Source organism: Alosa sapidissima, chromosome 1 (assembly GCF_018492685.1).
Source record: "Alosa sapidissima isolate fAloSap1 chromosome 1, fAloSap1.pri, whole genome shotgun sequence".
Classification (NCBI taxonomy): Eukaryota; Metazoa; Chordata; class Actinopteri; order Clupeiformes; family Clupeidae; genus Alosa; species Alosa sapidissima.
Genome location: NC_055957.1, coordinates 55712775 through 55733037, shown reverse-complemented (window position 1 = coordinate 55733037; position 20263 = coordinate 55712775). Strand labels below are relative to the sequence as shown.

General features: G+C 39.4%; 2 protein-coding genes across 4 annotated transcripts in view; both read right to left on the bottom strand.

The window, feature by feature from the left end:
* hfm1 (helicase for meiosis 1) overlaps positions 1 to 20263 on the bottom strand; it is a 361977-nt gene that overhangs the window by 154048 nt on the left and 187666 nt on the right. The window contains exon 24 of the mRNA XM_042091457.1: positions 19270 to 19355. Within this exon, the coding sequence (XP_041947391.1) occupies positions 19270 to 19355 (86 nt within the window). The remainder of the gene's footprint in view (positions 1 to 19269; positions 19356 to 20263) is intronic.
* Positions 14242 to 18083, bottom strand: LOC121713873 (zinc finger protein 862-like). Of its 3 annotated transcripts, XM_042099026.1 has the most exons (7): positions 16970 to 18083; positions 16536 to 16875; positions 16183 to 16431; positions 15753 to 16018; positions 15539 to 15677; positions 15041 to 15360; positions 14242 to 14277 (listed from the first exon to the last, which is right to left on the bottom strand). In XM_042099026.1, exons 1-6 carry the CDS (start codon positions 17125 to 17127, stop codon positions 15073 to 15075), a joined length of 1440 nt encoding a protein of 479 aa, XP_041954960.1. In that variant the 5' UTR covers positions 17128 to 18083; the 3' UTR covers positions 14242 to 14277; positions 15041 to 15072. The 3 variants fall into 3 exon arrangements, with proteins under 3 accessions (XP_041954960.1, XP_041954873.1, XP_041955045.1); XM_042098939.1 differs by lacking the exon at positions 14242 to 14277 and having other exon boundaries at positions 14921 to 15360; XM_042099111.1 differs by lacking the exons at positions 14242 to 14277; positions 16183 to 16431 and having other exon boundaries at positions 14921 to 15360.

Below are 20263 nucleotides of genomic sequence, written 5' to 3'. Positions count from 1 at the left end.
TGTAGCACAAAACCTGTTGTCATTATCAGTGGCCTGTTATACATAGCAATGGTCTGTGTTATACAGAAATATAGCCTACCTCGGACTGACAGACCCCCCCCCCCCCCTTAAAAAAAAACTCAGTGGATCTATACAAATTGCGTGGGTCTCATTTTCAGGTCGAAAAATCCGGAATTCCGGATTAAATTGGAGGAATCACACCCCTGTATACACGAAAAGTAACATTTTTGTTTTATACGTTTCTTGGAAAAATCAATTTTAAATATGCAAATGAGCTCAACACTAGGCATAATTGACTTATGGCCAAAAAGCCATTGGGTCCTATTTTCGCCCTGGCGCATGGCGGAAAAGGGGTTATTTTCTTGCCGCAATATTTAAATTATTATTTTGCACGTCTCTTTTTTTTAACAACGCGCCAAGGGGTGTGGCAACTACCGACCTGAGGAGTGATCTGGTGCATTGTCTAAAAATTGCTATCGTACACTACTTAAAACGCATTATGCCACTGACCAAGAGAAACCTGGTCAGAAGTCCATGGCGAGTTGTTTATATGTTATTTTAAGAGTTATTTCAACAGTGATATGGGTGGATGCACAACGCACCATGCTTCTCTCATCCACAAATGCACACCAGCACACATCCATGCAAAACATTACAAATTACACGATTACAATGGGAAACATAATTAGAATAAAGATATTATGAACTAGATCTCACAATGAGTAGTTATTCACCTTCATTTGCAAATAGACAATGACGGAGTGGCAAATATGAAGCACAGCTGAAGACACACTTTCACGAGATGTAAGCAACTTCTTTGCAGGATAAACGTTTTTTATTCAGTCATTCGAACATTATTGGGGTAAGAATTGCTTTTTCCAAGGCTATGTTTTCGATAGTAACCCATTGTCAGTCAATAGTGAAAGTAATTAACTGTGTATTTACTGTTTTCGTTGACTGACACCACAGTGAAGTAAGTTAAACTTTGCCAATAAGTTCAAATAATAGACAAGTGTGTGTAGGCTATACTATGCTAAGTTTTAGTAAAGCTTGGTTTAGTGTAACTAAATAGTTAAAAAGTAATAACTGTTCCATACGGTCTCGTGTGCAAGCAGATTCCTTCAAATGTGCCACTGACTATGAAAAATCTGACTATCAAAAAGTATACTTAATTAATACTTAATTAAAATACCAATGAGCTGCTTAAAATTGCGCTGTGAGCTGTTAAAGGGAATGACAGATGTCATTTTCATTGGTTTAAATGATGTTACGCCCAAAACACACCCATGACTGATTAAAAAACCTAGGAACGCCTTGTCCGCCCGACGTTTGATAACGAAAACACTCCCAATGTGGAATGGACATGCCACTAAATTTAAATAAGCTTTTTGCCAGCGACCATGTGTTTTAGACTGAACGAAAAGTAAAACTGATATAATTATTTTTGGCCCTCCAAGTGATGTTTCTATCTTGAAAAATGCACTAGGACCTCTCTCTGCAAACTGCCACAGTGAAGTAAAGAATCTTGGGGTTTTCTTTGACTCCTCTTTAAATTTTAATAAGGAAGTAAATAGTGTGGTCAAAGGCAGCTTTTTCCAGTTAAGAACCATTGCAAAACTGAAGCCCTTTTTGTCCTTCTCCGATCTTGAAACTCTTATACATGCTTTCATAACATCTAGACTAGATTATTGTAATTCACTATATGCAGGCCTGACCCACTCCACTCTCAACAGACTTCAGCTAGTTCAAAATGCAGCAGCTAGATTATTAAGTGGCTCTAAGAAACGTGAGCATATAACTCCTGTGTTGGCTAAGCTGCACTGGTTACCTGTGGAGCACAGAGTTAAGTTTAAAATTTTACTTTTTGTCTTCAAAGCCCTCAGTGGTTTGGCACCTAGTTACATAGGTGACCTACTAATTCCTTACAGCACTCCAAGATCACTTAGGTCTTCATCTCAGAATCTTCTCTATATCCCCAAAACACGCCTTAAAACTAAGGGTGATAGAGCCTTCTCTGTTGTTGCCCCCCAACTCTGGAATAGTCTACCTGTACATATTAAGTCCTCTCCAACCATTGACTGCTTTAAGTCTAACTTAAAGACTTTCATTTTCTCCCAAGCTTTTAATCTACCTTAATCCCCCCCACACACACACTCTTTATTTTATTTTTGACCAATTTGTTTATTATTTCAATTATGTATTTATTTTTCCCCCATGTTATGTTATTATTGTTGTTGTACCATTGTCATTGTTTTATGTTTGTTTGTAAGCACTTTGCTTCAACTCAGTTGTTTTTAAATGTGCTATAGAAATAAAGTTGACTTGACTTGACACAAAAAGACCTTATATTGACCTTAAAGGATAATTCCCGTATTTAGCACGGAGTCCCTTTTTCTGGTTTGTTTTGGATGAACTAGAGTACCACTCGAACACCACTAACCATTTGGTGAGTTGCACAGTTTTGAAAACGAACGTTAAGGGTTGTTTTAAGGACATGTTTGTGCATGCCTGTAGGCAGCCACTCTGAAGCAGTAAAGACGATTCAAAACGAGTCAGAAAAGTTGAGACAGGACCAATTGTCAACATTTCGGTGTCCACCACTCTAGTTCATCCAAAACAAACCAGAAAAGGGACTCAAAGTGCTAAATACCGGAATTTTCCTTTAAGAATTGTTTGCAGAATCTTGCCTCCAGTTGCTTTCTAAAGTTTTTTTTTTTATTTGCCAACACATTCCCCCACAGATAACACCAGAATAAAGTCAGGATAGCCATCTTCATCCAATTATCCAACATTTTGGGCTGGTAGATTTACAAATGATTGGTATTGTTGGTAAGATTGCGAGATTACAGGCAGAAGGATGTAGATTACATTGGCAGTAGGATGATTGGATGAAGATTGGTCTGATGTATTTGTCATACATATGAATGGTGTTTCTGCCTATGCAAATTAGGACATATTCAATAAGTGTGGATCTCATGTGCATATTCAAATTCATTTTCAAAGAAACTTGTATACAAAAAAGTTACTTTTCATGTATACTTTTACTATTTAAAGTTTTATTGTGGTAGGAGTAAAGGAGTAAAAAAATAAGCCTATTTGGAGTAAAGAACACCTCATAGAAATGATCTAAGCTAGACTAGACTAGTATGCCACATTGTGACCAGCTAAAAAGTGTTAGATCTAACTCTTCTCTTTTACCATCCCCTCGGGACATGTCTGAAGTGTAAAAATGAAAAGAAAAATCAACTAAGGGAGCCAAAATGGTCAACTTTATCACCCTTTTGTAAGGACAACATGGGATGCAAACCCATTTTTTTGTTTGTGCCAATTGTATGTCATCCTGTAGACAACTTCAAAACATTAGATATGTCTTTTCTGTTTTATCATCCCCTTAGAACATGTCTGAACGTTGAAAAAAACTAACTAACTTCAGAAGCTTGAATTGTCAGATGTGTCAAGTGCTACTGGACTAAAAATTGAACATGATACATATACTGTAAGATACTGAGGTAGAACATTTGGACATTATGACCCATATGACCATGGCCTTGAGTACCTAATAGCTGATGTTCATTCTCATTCCAGTTTTAAAACACTTAAAGGAGCATATCACCACAAGGAAGATGAATGTGTATTTAAATTAAGGTCCCTATCATAACATTCTAAAGTGCATTGTCACTCGTTAAAAGTCTATTCAAATTTAGTAGGATGTCCAGTTCACATTGGGAGGGGTTTCGTTATCAAAAGTGGAGTGCGTGGCGCAACAAGGTGTTCCTAGGTTTTTTAATCAGTCATATGGGTGTGTTTGGGGCGTAACATCATTTTAAATCAATGAGAATGACATCTGTCATTCCCTTTAACGGCGCAAAGCGCGATATGTCAAATAAATGCATCGGTATTTTGGCATTCAACGGCGCATTTGAAGGAGGCTGCTTGCGAGACCGTATGGAATGGTCATTCTTAAACCATGCTTTACTAAAACCTAGCATAGCCTTCACGCATTTGCACTCGTCTATTATTTGAACTCATTGGCAAAGTGAAACTAACTTCACCAAGGAGTCAGTCAACGACAAGACAGTTATATGCAGTTACTTTCACTATTGACTGACAATGGGTTACCACCTAAAACATAGGCTGGAAAAAGCAACACTTACCCTAATGTTGCTCAAATGACTGAATAAAACAACATATATCCTGCAGAGGAGTTGCTTATATCTCGTGACAGTGCGTCTTCAGCTGTGCTCCATACTCTCGCCTCTCCCCTAATCACTTTTAACCGTCATTACCAATTTGCAAATGATGGTGAAAAACTACTCATCATGAGATGTACAGTATTTCGTAATATCTTTATTCTATTGTAATCGTGCAATTTGTAATGCTTTGCATGGACGTGCGCTGGTGTGCGTTCATGAATGACAGAAAGATGGTGTGACTGTTGACATGCGCTCTTAAAATAGCATATGAACAACTCGCCATTGACTTCTGACCAGGTTTAGGTGGTGTACGATAGCGATTTTTAGACAACGCGCCAGGCCCCTCCCTAGGTTATAATAATAATAATAAGCTTTATTTGTATAGCACCTTTCATACACAGAATGCAGCTCAAAGTGCTTTACATTTGAAGCATGTAACACAATAATAGTTTGTTAGGTTGTTAGGTTGTTAATTGCCACACCCCTGGGCGCAATATTTAAAAAATAAGCGTGCAAAATACCGAATTAAACTTTGCGCGGGTGGAAAACGAACTTTACGCCATGCACTGGTGCCCAAAATACAGCCCTAGGTCATTTATGTAGTAGAAATTTGGAGTCATCATTGAAAACAGTGCCTTCTTGACCGAGAAAAAAAAAAAAGCCAAAGATGTATTTTTGGCTCGTGTGGATGAAAGCCAACAACTCCTAGAATTTCTTGCCCTTCACTGCTCTTACCCTTCACTGCTCTCTGTTTGCACGAAAATCACACATTTGACATATTTCCATGTCAGATGCCCCGCAAATTGACAACATAGGTTAGCATATCCGACATTTAACTAATATCCAGCAGCAGCGAAATGTGCTCGGCCTATTAATTACAATAGTTGTGCCTGCTCCCCGCTCCAGGGAGAAAGGGATCCCCGGCCGCCCCACCTCCTTCCCCTTCTCATCTTCTGTATGTGAGACCTTCTTAGCAATAAGCACAGGTGCCTGCAAGGTATAGGGTGTCCACTTCCCCCACAGTGACATCAGTTTTCTATCGCTCATCAAGTCAATCATATTAGCGCAAATGAAAGCTGACTTTTGTTTTTGTTGTTTTTTGGGAAAGCTCGTGCCGCCTGCCTATACTGCCCATATGAAAAACCGCCCCTGATTTAGGATGTTGTGAAATATATAAGTTGTAGGACATTTACATAGGTTAAACTACATATGTGTAGTTTAAGGCAGGTGAAAATATAGTTTTTATGCACTGGCCAATTTCTAGATTTTGGGGGTGGTTTGCTACCTTAGCATGTACTCTTTCAAACTACTACAACAACAAAGTCCAATTTAAACATTTAGGTGTTTATTTAATTAGATTTTGCCTACTTGCGCCTATATATTTCTCCTAAATTCACCAAAAGTTAGCATTCTAATGTTTCATGCACTACCGCAACAGTTGTCCGAAAAATATAATGTGTAGTAGCACTAGAAAGCTCTGTTTTTCCTGCATGCTGTGCAATCCAAATATGGACACTTCCTTTGTATCAGCAACCAATCGCGGAAGTTCAAAGGTGAGTCTAAGCTGAGAACGGAACCTCATTGGCTGTGTTCTCAAAATGAGTTTCCTCTCCCACTCTGAGCACGAAATCTTCACTTCAGAAGCACTTACATACTCCAAACTTTCCAGTCTTATTCGTTTCGCTTATTCGGAACAAACGTCATGTGAAGTGCCTGTAGACCTATTTGTTTGGAACATGCTAATGTTTGGCATTACATTTGTGAAGTCTTCAACTCCTGATGCCTTTCAAAGTAGGCTACTCGACAGGTTTATCTTTGAAAGGGGTGCTTGGTTTCCATGTGACAATTTAGTTTTGATGGTTTCATGCTCTCATGCCATGCATGCACTGCACACCACACACTGGGGTTTCTGTCCCATTTTGTCCTCAATTTAAGTAAATCCATATCCTACTTTAAATATTATAATAATAATAATAATAATAAAGCTTTATTTGTATAGCACCTTTCATACACAGAATGCAGCTCAAAGTGCTTTACATTTGAAGCATGTAACACAATAATAGTCAGTCAGTCATTATCAATCACTTTTCTTTGCTGTTTATGATATACTCAGCAACATATCAAAAATATAGAAAATTACGTCATAAGACTGGCAGCCTTAACCCTCTTACCCCCCACAAGCACGCCATATGGCAACTGTGGCAAGGAAAAACTCCCATATTCCAGGAAGAAACCTTGAGCAGAACCTGACTTAATAGGGGGAGCCCATCTGCTTCTGGCTGGCTGCGCCCTCCAATAGTAGCAGATGTAGAATAATCTGAAAATGTAGTCTACAGGATAAGATGAGTTAACTAAAAGCTTTCCTGTACAGGTATGTTTTCAGATCTTTTTTTTAAGGGTCGAAGCTTGTGTTTACCGCTAAAATTATGTCTAACATGACCTGGCTGTCACATAAACATTGTCTATCTACTGAATGTCCATGGCAATGACTGACATATGAATAAAGTCTATCAAAATAAAGGTCCAATATTAGATCTAATAATGTAGCATTTTAAATGAACAATTTCTTCTTTTTTAACACAAGCTCCGCTACCCACCAGGAACGGTTCCGCGACCCACTTTTGGATCCTGACCCACCACAATCACAATCAAGACTTTGGCAGTTAGAGAGTTATGGTTTGGTCTTTATCTTGTAAGAAATCCCTTAAACTGTTGCACAAACGACCTTAGCAGCCTAACTAAGGCGAAAAAACTAATGGACCTCTGACTCTACCCTAACCATATTATTAACTGGGTTGGTGCTGATAAATTAAGCATTTTAACTACATTTGACAATTGACAATAAAACCTCTCTGCTAGTATGCTTACTCTGTCAAATAGGCCTATCAGAAACATGCCGTATTGTTATTGTGCAGTTTACATAACGTTAGTGGTAGGCTAACGTTAACAAAATTCATGTGGATGTCTTGTTAGCCTACCATGAGCTTCGGTTCGGTTTGCTGGGCAAAACCTTAACAAAAAATGTAACGGCATCACCTGACGCCTACTAGCCAGCTAGTTACAGGTGTTAAACAATCCCCGTGGAAACTATAGAATTTCTGTGCTGGAAAATCCCTTTCAATGCAGTAAATCCCTTAATGTTTTCCCTTAACTAAGGAAACCATTTAAGGTATTCTGTGCAACACCCTTAAGTAAACCCCTTCCCCAAGGACAAATTAAGCCTTAGCAATATGCTAGATATACAGTGGGCAGTGCTTCGACTTGGCCAGCTTCACTCGCGGTCCGCGCGTGGGATCACGCGGTATCACGCGACTTTAATTTGTATTTTTCCAGTGAGACGCTGCAACAACCCAAACAACCGGTAGATGGCTCAAGTGAGCAGGGTGTCTCGTAAAAAGAAATGGAGCCTGGAAAACCCTACACAGACTTCACTACAGACTTTAGCAGACTGGTTTAGAAATAATTTAATAGCCAGAAATATGCCTGCCCTGCCCTAATAAAGAAATATTTGGTTAACTGCAAGTGAATCCAGTGAGCGTCCACACTGAGGCATTGACATTCTGTAGAAAATATTACAGATTCACGCCCCCCAGGTATTGATTCGAATGGCATTATACATGTGGATGGGTCTGAGAATGTTTTCTGCAGGGTAACATACAATACTACTACCATAGATCAAGCTGCGTCATGCAATAGCATGACTTATGCTTATAGTTCTATTCCAACGTTGATTTCTACCCAACGTATAGTAAAAAGAAAAGACAAATTTAAAACTAGAAACCTAACAAATATTCTTTCCATACCTCAGCATATTCCTCAAAAGCCAGAGGCATTTTCAGCTAACATGGGTTTACTAAATATAGGTGCACTTACTACCAAAACCTTTGCAATCAATGATTTTATTAGTGAAAAAAAATTGGATTTTCTGTTTCTTGCTGAAACCTGGCTGACTTCAGACAGCGAAGCTGTTCTTGTTGAGACTTGTCCCCCAAATTATAATTTCTTCCACTCAATTAGACAAGGCAAACGAGGTGGTGGAATTGCCTCCATTCTCTCAAACAAATATAGTTGCACTAGAGTCAACTTTGGCGAATTCGCTTCCTTTGAGTATATTGCCCTCACTCTGAAGGCTGACCCAGCTGTACTTCTATTAACCTTATACCGCCCTCCTAAACTATGGACTGGCTTTCTCGACCAGTTTTCTGAACTTATGTCGCTCATCATCACTAGCTATGATCGGATAATTGTAAATGGCGACTTCAATATTCATGTCAATAAGACAACTGATGCTAAAGCCAGTAAGTTCCTTAATGTGCTGGACAGTTTAGAGCTAAAGCAGCATGTTACAGGACCCACCCACAACCTTGGCAACACCCTCGATCTAGTCATTTCTAGAGGGATAGAAGTCACAGACTTATCAGTAAATGATATAAATATGTCTGATCATCATTGTGTATCTTTTAATATAGTACTACATACTCCAAAAATTCATCCCGAAATTGAAATCAAATCGCGACTCTTGGACATTAGAGCAGAACAGCAGTTCATAGCTCTTATAGACTCCATAAATTTAGATATTTTACATCATCCCATTGATCTAATGGTAGAGGCTCTCAATCGTGAATTAGGTGCTCTGCTTGACAGAGTGGCACCCTTAAAGACTAAAAAAAGGCCCTGTAGAAGACTGACACCTTGGATGAACGAAAATATCCATGATCTAAAAAGATCATGTAGAAAAGCTGAGAGAACATGGAGAAAAACTAAGTTACAGGTTCACCGTGCCATTCTAAAAGAAAAAATAGCAAATTATAATAGAGCTATTCGGAATGAGAGGAGGAACCACTTCTCTAAGGTAATTGCTGAAAACAGTGGAAACTCTAGGGTGTTGTTCTCTACCATTGATAGGCTATTGCATCAAACACCTTTTGATACACTCAGTCAGGCATCCTCTCTAAGATACGAAGAATTTGCAGACTTCTTCAAAAACAAAGTCATTTCTATAAGGGAGGCTATTGGTAACACAAGTAATATGTTTGATAGTACACCCAAAAACAGCCCCCCAAAATGAAGGTCCTTTAGCACTATTACTCAATCTGAGCTTGGTAAAATTATAACTCAAACCGGCTCCTCAACATGTGTTTTAGATCCAATCCCTACTACAGTCCTCAAAAAAGTATATGATAGCTTAGCTCCCTTTTTTCTCAAGGTAATAAATACCTAATTAGAAACAGGTATATTTCCAACTGCTTTTAAAACCGCTGTTGTGAAACCTTTACTTAAAAAGTCAAATCTTGACCATACCAATCTGAGCAACTACAGGCCTATATCAAATCTATCGTTTTTGAGCAAAGTACTTGAAAAAGTTGTTTGTAATCAGTTAAATACCTTCCTCAACGAAAACAGTATCCTTGAAAAATTCCAATCAGGTTTTAGATCAAATCACAGCACAGAAACGGCTCTAGTAAAAATAGTCAATGATCTCAGACTAGCTACTGACTCAAACAAAGTCTCAATCCTTATTCTTCTGGATTTGAGTGCGGCATTTGACACCATTGATCATAGCATCCTAATTCACCGCCTTGCGAAGTGGGTGGGTCTCTCTGATAATGCTCTAAACTGGTTTCAAACCTACATTACTGGCAGAGATTTTTATATCAGTCTAGGAGATCATGTGTGGCCCAGGGGAGCTGCCTTGGTCCCCTGCTATTTTCTCAATATATGCTTCCATTGGGAAACGTCATAAGTCAGCATATTGTAAACTTCCACAGCTACGCAGATGATACCCAATTGTATATTTCTGTGGAGCCAACTAACCCAGATGGCCTTTGCTCCCTCACTGCATGCCTAACCTCCATTAATCAGTGGATGAGCAAAAACTTTTTGAAACTAAATGATGACAAAACAGAGGTACTTCTGGTTGGACCAAAACTAAAGCGAGATATTATTCTTAGTAATCTGGGGTACTTGGCACACCAGGTTAAACCAAAAGTAACAAGCCTCGGTGTCATCTTAGATGCAGAGTTAAGTTTTAAGCCCCATATCAGTAAAGTTACTCAGACAGCCTATTTCCACTTGAGAAACATTGCCAAAGTGCGGCCCTTTTTAACTCAACAAGATGCAGAAAAACTAATTCACGCCTTTATCACTAGCAGGTTAGACTACTGCAATGCACTTTTCACTGGTCTTCCCAAAAAACATCTAAAGAAATTGGCACTCATACAGAACTCTGCGGCTAGACTTTTAACTAAGACTAAGAAGAGAGAACACATCACCCCTGTGTTGGCTGAACTGCACTGGCTCCCTATTTCCTATAGAATTGATTTTAAGGTTATGTTAATTACTTACAAAGCTCTGAATGGCATAGCACCTTCATATATCTCTGAGCTTTTAATATCTTATCAACCACAAAGGAAACTTAGATCATCCAATTCTAATCTTTTAATCGTACCCAAAGTGCTCCACAAACAAAGTGGAGAAGCTGCGTTTATCCATTATGCCCCCAAACTATGGAACACCCTGCCTCTGTACATCAAGCAGGCGAGTTCAGTAAATATTTTTAAAAAAGATCTGAAAACATACCTGTACAGGAAAGCTTTTAGTTAACTCATCTTATCCTGTAGACTACATTTTCAGATTATTCTACATCTGCTACTACTGGAGGGCGCAGCCAGCCAGAAGCAGATGGGCTCCCCCTATTAAGTCAGGTTCTGCTCAAGGTTTCTTCCTGGAATATGGGAGTTTTTCCTTGCCACAGTTGCCATATGGCGTGCTTGTGGGGGGTAAGAGGGTTAAGGCTGCCAGTCTTATGACGTCATCTTCTATATTTTTGATATGTTGCTGAGTAGATCATAAACAGCAAAGAAAAGTGATTGATAATGACTGACTGACTATCATTGTGTTACATGCTTCAAATGTAAAGCACTTTGAGCTGCATTCTGTGTATGAAAGGTGCTATACAAATAAAGCTTATTATTATTATTATTATTATTATTATTATTATTATGAATCCCGTTTGCAGCCGTAGAAAAAACGCAGGACAAATTAAACATTCTGGTTTTCTACGAGTGCAACGATGATAGACAGACATCATTTGGACAAAATATAGAGCATATTAACCTCCGTTGCTCAGCCAAATGCCTTCCTGTTACGTCCTGTTATCACGGAGTTACAGGCGATAAACGATTTTTGATGGTCACAAGTTTACTTCATTAGCGGTTTATTTTTTTTTGATTATTAAAGAGTGTTTTTCATTTAAAGGTTTGACTTCGTGCTTATTCAGTAGAGCCTGCGCTAACAGTAATCCTCCTGCCCCTGATAGGCCTACCACAGCTGTGGATAGTGTGGAATGTTCAAGTAATAACACAATCCAATGTGTGTCTCAATTGTCCCCCGCTAACCACCTCACACATTTCTCTAGATTTTGCAACGAACTTACATGACACAATGCCATAAAATATGCCAGTTTTAGGACACAGAATAATGTTTGTAATGATACCAGGTAGGCCTACGTTTAACAGTAACAAGTGTAATGAGCTATTCATTGTTGAAGGTGCATGGTGAAGTGAAATTCTTACTTTGGAAAACAAACATTTTTTTATGATGGTATGAAGTGCTTTTTGTGTAGGCTACTATCTTAATCTTGGAATATGGGGAGGGAAGTGGCGTGTCTGCAGTCAGCCAAATATGTATGTAATTCTGCGGCATAAAGCAGATATATTTGTTTATTGTACAGAAAAATAAAAATGACATGTCAAGCAGTCAATTGACTACATTGCAGTCAAGAAGTAGGGCAAATTAAGACACTGTTTTGATTTGCGTAGTTGCGTTACCTCCAACACTGACAATAACATAGACAGCAAATTAAGATATTTTTTCGTTTTGTGGAGCGGCACCGGTAGGCTATCAAAAGCAGATTTCGATTTTCGCTACCACCGTGTAGTCCAGCCTTAAGCCATACCCAAAGCTTAAGGTTTGTTATTTTATCCCATATTAGTTGTGCAGATGTATAGTCCATTTTATACACACCAATTGAGTTGAAATAGAAATTTTTGAAATTAGAAATTGCAAAGATTTATATTTTTGTGTAATTATTCCATATTTAGTGTAGTCATTCCATATCAGAACCCCTGAAGAACAATTTAAATGCAAGCATGAAACCTCAAAGTGTTAGATAGATGATAGATAGATAGATAGTTACCTTTCATTTGAGACCAAGATTATGCTTCTACATAAAGGGGTTCATAGACAGTAAGCATTTGATTGTCAGTATGCATTTTGGATAACCAAAAGCCCTATGGGGAGTTTCTATAGGGCATTTTACAAAACGCATGAGCATACCTTGGCAAATAATGGTCTAAAGTACTCATTTTTTCATTCTATATTGATCTACTTTTGAATACAGCTTCACAAGACCTTGTGCTAGGTCTCAGTTGTGTTTCTAAGTCATCAAGTGACCTAAAGGGCTGAAATGTGGTGAGTTCAGAGATGCTTGTTATCCGGCAGAAAGAAAACAACAACATTCTAGCCTCTGTAACTCTGTGTCAGTACATCACACTGTTCTTCTGATTGTTTTCCAAGAAACTACAGTGTTTGAGCTTTCCAAAGAGGTCAAGCATTTGATTATAGGCCAAACTAGGTCGGAACAGTGGTCTCTGAAGCAGGCGCTGTGCAATTTCAGGCAAAACCTGGAAATTGGTATTGAGAATTAAGCTTTAGGGGTCAAACTTAAGGGTCAATTGGCATCATGCTCAATTCCTGATCCAAAGTGCTGCTGCTTGGCGGGTTCGAGTCCAGGCGTGTGCAGGGCTGAACTGCGCAGGTTCAACACAACACAGATTACACGAGGATGACGCAATTTTTTATGGTAAGTTGGTCTCAAGGGCCCGCATCAACCTAGCATCCTAGGGCCTGCATCAACCTAGCCGAACCTAGCCCATAACCACTAATTTGTGATTTGCACCCCACCAGTAAAAAAATTAAATGCAATATTATACCAATTTAATCGCCCCTAAACTGTAGAGATGAACTTGTCACTAATCATGTAGTGGTGTTTTCTATAGCCTATTCGTTAACCTGCCGTTCTCTGAACTCTTTAAAAATGTTGGGATATGTCTGCGAGGTGCTTAGCCAAGTTCTATGTGTAGGCTAGCCTACTGCTTTTGAATGACTTTGAAACATATTTTACAAACAGGCCTTTGTGTATCTGATGGCTTGCCTTCACTATCCGCAATGTATCCGAAATAGTTCCAGATTTCACCTTTTGTTTTATCCACAAGACAAGGACTGTCGGCAAAGAACTATGTTGACTTTGCTGCGCACTCACTCAATCAGAGCTGCCTGCTTGACACACCCACTTGCCTAGATGCATGCAAGGAGCATGGAGAGTGGGAGCAGTCCACACAGACACAGAACGTTATTATTTTAAAAAAGTATCGATTCTAAAAACGTTGGAAATCGTATCATTTTTTGCGTGGAGGCATTGATACCTTTCTAGTATCGATACACCGTGCAACACTACGCCCCGCCCACACACACACAAATTCACAAGTGTGATTTATTTTTTTATATTTAGATTTTATATTTTGCAGAGAAAATTTTGCAGAAGCATTTTAATATATTTGGAAACAATAATGCATATTAATATTGTTTTACTCAGCGTTTCTAAACATTAGTGCAGTGTTGTCATCGTCTCGTCTTAGTCATGGAAAAAAGGCCATTGACGAACATATTTCGTCTTGTCTCATCTGACGAAATTAACAATAGACTTTTAAGTTCACTACAATGTAGCATATTATTGCATCAAAAAGTAAAAATGGGTTTGCATTTCATGCTGTCCTTCTAAGAAGGTAATCAAATTGATGTTTTTACAAAAAAATTATGTAGGCCAACTTTAAGAGCTTATTACTTTTGAATAAGACAAATAATCATCTCAAAACCTCCTCGGTATATACCTTCCCTCATGGACTCTACTTCTGCAAGGTTTTGAGAGTGTAAGTGCTCCACATTGAAAATCACTTGAGAACAAATATATGCATTTTCCAGTTGCTGTCAGGGCTCTACACTAACTTTTTGAACCAGGAGCACTGGTGCCCCTAAATAAAAATAATTAGGAGCACAGACAGATATTTGGGAGCTGTAGAAATCTGGGGTATTTCTGTATGTATTCTGATGTGTTCATCTGTGTTACTTTTGTGTTACTTTTTGTGTGTAGTAGAGACGTGGAGAGGTACATGCCATTGTTTGTGTCTGCACATAGGATTTACCATCAACAGGTCAGACTGCCATGTTCCTGGCCGTAGTCATAGCATGGGCAGAATGAGATATCACCTTGTTATTCTGTTTTCAGGGCTAGTACTTTTCCTATTATTTTTGAGCTATGGCTGGTACCTTCCACGTTGGCATGATTTACGTTGACATGATTTTAGTATAACAGGCTTTGTCTCAGGTTTGGACTTCGAGACGGATCGAGGAAGCGACTAGGGGAGCATCTTATGCCAAGACGCTCAGCAGCAGCCCGCTTCTACTAACTACCACACCTGTTAGACTCTGTGCAGTTTTACTGTTTGAGACTTAGCCTGTGCTCGGTTAGGGAGTGTTGTACCATCTACAATAAATTCTTTTAATCACCGATCCTGATCCAGCCGTCAAGCTTTATTGACCATCTTCAGTACAGACATCAGAACTAAAACACAACGCAAAACGATCGTGAATCCAACAGAGCACAGTCATTTTTGTTGTATAAGTTTATTATTATTGTTATTAACAATAACACATTACAATACTTGTTGTAAGGTTAAGAACATCAGACCAAAACTGTCAAACAAAACGTCATGTAGATTTCATTGTATATTTATTATTGTATGTAGGCCCTATGCATGTTTCACATTTCATCTGAAATGAAGATCATGTCTGAGTCACTTGGCCAAGCTTTGTAGCCTGGTCGCCTTGACCTCTTTCCAGCAGACAGCCAATTTTCAGCACATTTTGTAGGATCAAAACGTTCCAGGGATGGTCCCTCTGTGCTGATCCGAATCAGGTCCACAGTAGTAGATACATGCAAACTACTTCTTAAAGAGCTCTTGATGCGCTTTTGTGCTGAGAAACCGCGCTCACACTGCGCAGCAGAAATGGGCAGAATCAATAGGATCTCAACTAGGTGCAGGAGGTTCTGTAAAACAATTAAGTCATTTAAATAGGAATTTATACTGATTGATTAAACAAATAATTTTGTTTAGTGAGCTAGCTCTCTGTTTTGTTTGAACATCAACAGAAGTGACATATCCCCGCTATCGCTGATAGAACTTTTAAGTGTTTTTGGTGTTGTTGAACTTTGTGTATATTATTACCTTGTAGTCTGTTTTATATGGCTCTTTAGTCAAAAGCATTTGCCATAAGCTCCTGTAGGACTTGTCCTGAAATGTGTGGCTTATGAGTGCCTTAACACTCTGCCATTCCTCTTGTATAGCTTCAAGTTGGCATCCAAAGCTAAAGAGAGAATAAAGTTACTGATCTATCTCGTACAATGATAAACTGTTCAAACCGTATATGATCACAACTTGCCTAGTAAGCACATCACTAAAGTGTTCCACGAGGGCCTCCACCTTGTCAGATCCATAGTTGAGGAGCTCATCACTATTTTCAGGCCATGTGTCATGGTTGAAAATTGTGAAACAATTTACCACAGAGTAGTCTTGGGTTTCCGCATTGATCAGACTACCAAAGCGAGTATTCAGGGCTTCCACAGTGATGGCAATCACAGCAGTCATGTTTTTTTTTAGTTTCTGATTGCCTAAGTTACCCGTCACATCACCAGAGAGTGGCACACCCTGATAGGAGCAAAGAATGAAGAGAGAGAATGTAAGAGACATTGCTTGTGTACTGTGGTGCTGTAGAATACAACTTTATGGTTGTAAATCACTGTTTAGCAAAATGCAGTCTCAGCTACGCTAATGTATTGAGATGTATGCTATCCTCTGTACCCCTAACAAACCTGAAATGTGACTTCTTCCATTTGCTGTCCTGGAAGAGAAGCCAAAAACTGGCATAGTATGCCACCTCTCTTAGGGGTTCCCTGCATAGCCTGCAGTACCATGACTGTCTTCCTAATTTCTGAAACTGCTTGAGGTAGAATGAGATCATTCCTCTGAAGGATGCAGCTGAGTGAGGCCAGCTCATGAAAAACATCAGCCAGGAAATGGCTAAATGCACAGAAGTTAACTTCATGCATTTCCTTCCTAATCTAAAAAAGGACAGGAGTTCAAGGAAAAAAAACATTTTTAAAATGTTCATTCATATCAAGTCACCCTCAAAGCAGTGTGTACTGAACAGTTTTACAAAACTCACCTTTTTAGCACGACCTTGTATGTCTGCATTGGCTGCAGATGAGGCAAGGTGTTCCATGTGGTGGTGAATGGCGGCATACTGACCACTGTCAGTTGCCAGATTCCCACCTCTTCCAGCACGAAGGAGCACATTAAGTGCTCTGTGGACATGGGGAATCCACCTTGTTCCTTTTACACTTGAAGGAGTGCAGATCCCCACTCCAAGCTCCTCCCCAATTGTATTCAGCTCACGCCTGGATTTAGGGCTGAAGTGGTAGGTCTTCCACACAAGATGGAGAAGGTCGTATACTTTTGTGACCATTGCATCCTTGCGCTGTAAATTCAGAATGGCCAACTCCAACCTAGCCATTGAAAACAAAAAAGCTCAAATGTGCTAATGTCAGACATACACTCATGAGCCCATATTAAATTGTTGAAGATATTGAGGATACTGACCTGTGTGGCATGCAGTGGATAGGGATAACATGGTTTCCCACATCCCTCTTGAGTAAGGCAATTACTCCCCTATGGACACCCATGTTAACTGCTGCACCATCTGCCCCAAATGCAACACACTTGGTTTTCAAGTGCATCAAAAGCAGCACTGGTTCCATCCAGAATACCTAAAATGACATTAAAGTTAAGTTTCACAAAAGGCAATAAACAACATCAACACAGAAAGACAGTACATTATTGCATGATTAAATCAAATATAACTTAAATAACTTCATGTTCTCCAATTGTGTTTAAGCTTTCATTATGCATAACCTACTCTTTCTTATAGAAGCAGACATGCCTTAGCCCTTGTTTCCTTTTATTTATTTATGTATTTATATTGCATCTTGACCATTGGAAATGTTACATATATTTTTTATTATTATTACTACTGATTTGTTCAGATAGATTTCTTAACTTTCCAAAATATCAAGTATTATTGGGTAGAATTAAAACTGCAAAACACTTACCTTGTGCATGGGCCTGTTCTATACTCTGTTGACCAATGAGGCGGGTCACGGGTCTCCCATCCTCCAGGAATCGCGCATAGACAATCTCACATTCGGTGTTTGAGATGTCAGTTTGAGATGTCAGTTTGAGATGTCAGATGTCAATCAGGACTGACAGGTAACGGCTCGCTTGCATCTGGTCAGCCAGAGCGTCCCTTATGTCTTCAGCTATTTGCCCAATCATTTCCGCACACCTCACATCGTTATCATATGTAGGATTAATGTCAACTCCGTTTTTGTGGTGAAGTGCGATCATTGGTCCGAATTTGGTAAATGGTACTTCTTCTTTGGCAATTAGATAGGCGATGTTGAATTTAATTTTTAGCTGACGAATAGCTTCTTGGTTACTTAATGCTACCTGCCTGCTAACAGCGGCTTCAACCGTACGTGGATTGCTGGGCTGTGATTTGTTGATGAATACATCCCTGCAGCGAGAGTGCCGAGTGGATGTCGAGTGTTTCACCACAGCATCCCTCTTCAGATTCGGATTACCGGAGATAAAAAGTGAGGAACCTGCGAGTGACAGCGGGGCTTGTTTGCAAAACTTGCAGAACATTAGCTTCGTCGATGCCTGGTACTCTAGCCACTCGAAATCCTTTAGCCAATCCTGGTTGAATTTGTAGATTTTTTCATCCGTTTTAGCCTTCTTTTTGACACTTTCTTCCTCGCTCGTGTTTTTGTTTTTTTCCTGTCCATTGGGTGGTTTAAAAAAGGCACTTATGCTCTGCATTTTGTCAAAGTTCTCCAAGCTAGACTAGCCTACTAACGTTAACGTTAACTAGGCTTACTTGTTGATATGATATCAGAGGATGTTTTAAGAAAGAAATGAATTCGTGCTGTTTTGAAATAGTTGGTGTGTGGGCAATGTAGTTTTTTTTTATGATTCTCACTCCCCGCGGCCCGTAACATTAACAACTACATTCAGGATAGTAGACTACAGACTAGATAAGATTTGAATAACTGATCTCCCCGTAATATAGTGTCCTACTTTCATCATGATGTATTTGCAACTGTTTCTATAGAAAATATATACGTGTAAAATGCTGTGAAAAGTCACTCGCACGAGTGCGCCTAAATATTTTTTCACGTTCGCACGCCGAAATATTTAGTCGCATATGCGAGTGAAATGGGCGCACTGTAGAGCCCTGGCTGTACATCTTTTTTATCTGGATTTGTTTCAGTCAACAGGTTTCATGAAGTAATTCCAGTGTGAGATTAGAAATCTACAAGTTACTAGTCCAGAGTGTACATTTTTGACAAAAAAATTGGTTTTGTTTAGAGATGAGAGGAATATTTTAAAAAGTGGTACACATACAATACTGTGCATTCAGTGCAGTTTTTTTTTGCCATGTCAATCCGTAGTAAAAAGGCATATCTCAGCAACAAAATAAGATGTCAGGCTGAGAGTTCCTATTATAGTCATAGTCATAAGACAGGGGACTGTCTTGGACAAAAATATGTGTCCAAAACTCTTAGACTATGGTGTCGAATTCAATATTTTTCTTTTGAACTGACATGAAGAAAAATGACCCTAAAAAAATGCTTTGAATGGGGATGAGATGTATGTTACTTGTTATACGTCATATGATATATGTGCTGTGTGGATGGGATATACTGTATGTCTCATGGGTGGATGGGATATATGTTATATGTGGTGCTGTGCTATGGAGCATGAAATGTTAATGTGTGGAAATTAAAGAGTCTATCTATCTATTGACATTAGTGAATATAAACGGTTAAAGATGTCCTTACCAGTTCAAGCTCTCTGGTATTAGTCTTCTCAATCTTAGAAAATGTTGTCAGTCCTGCATTCACCATGGCTGTGGCCAGGGATAGCCCTGCAATGTGTGTTTTCATTTTGCAATCAACAAATATGATTACTTTGCTGAAACAATGTCAATGCATTTTCATCACATAAAGTAGCTCAAGACATTGGGCCTCATTCACCAATATCTTCCTAAGAATTTTCTTAGGTTAACTGTAATCTTAACTGTGTTCTTAAGAAGGTCCTACGAAAACTCACAAAGGTGTTCTTAAACCTCAGAATCGTTCACAGTTATGTTCTTTTCATGCTGAATCCAATTTCTTCTTAAGTTGACAGGGTGTGCCAATTGTTCTTAATTCGCCTTATTCACCCGGCGGCCAGAACGAGGCTAAAGGGTACACTTGCCATTACACCTCAGTCCGGCAGATGGTGGTGGTAATGCACTCCATTTGCAAACTGCCAAAAAAAACTCACTGAAGATGGGTTCACTCATAGATATAGTTGTATAACACATCTGCGATGCTATCATAGACCCATTTCTAATGGATGAAGCCTTGGCCTGAAAGAGAGGTCGTCAGGTGGTCCCCAACCTTCTCTGGGTGTTTCGACCCTTAACCACAACACCCTCCAGTTGGCGGGTCAGCAGTGACTGGCCAGGTCACTGCCCCTCTCCTCCAGGCTTCCAGCTTGTGTCCTCTCTTTTGTGCCAGAGCCAACAGGAGGCTCTCGCATACGCTTCTCCCAGCCTACGTACGGCTGCTTTCCTCAAGTGGCCTCTCAGTCCAACCTTTGTCAATAGATCCCACACGGATTGAGCTGGGAAACCTCAACATCCAACTTCCACTGTCAACAGCCATGTTGCCCACCCCTTGTCCCGACAGTCTTGGACCAGTTGCTGGTATTAGGCTTTTTTCCTCTCTGCAGCTTCCTCACAGCCCTCCTCCCACGGCACCGTCAACTCCACCAGGATGATCTTCTTTC

Coding starts and splice junctions, on each gene's coding strand:
- LOC121713873 (XM_042099026.1), bottom strand. CDS start 17,127: ATGGAACCAGTGCTGCTTTTGATGCACTTGAAAACCAAGTGTGTTGCA. Junction 16,019..16,182: donor TGGAAGAAGTCACATTTCAG/GTTTGTTAGGGG, acceptor TGCTCCTATCAG/GGTGTGCCACTCTCTGGTGA. Junction 15,678..15,752: donor TTTAGTGATGTGCTTACTAG/GCAAGTTGTGAT, acceptor TTCTCTCTTTAG/CTTTGGATGCCAACTTGAAG.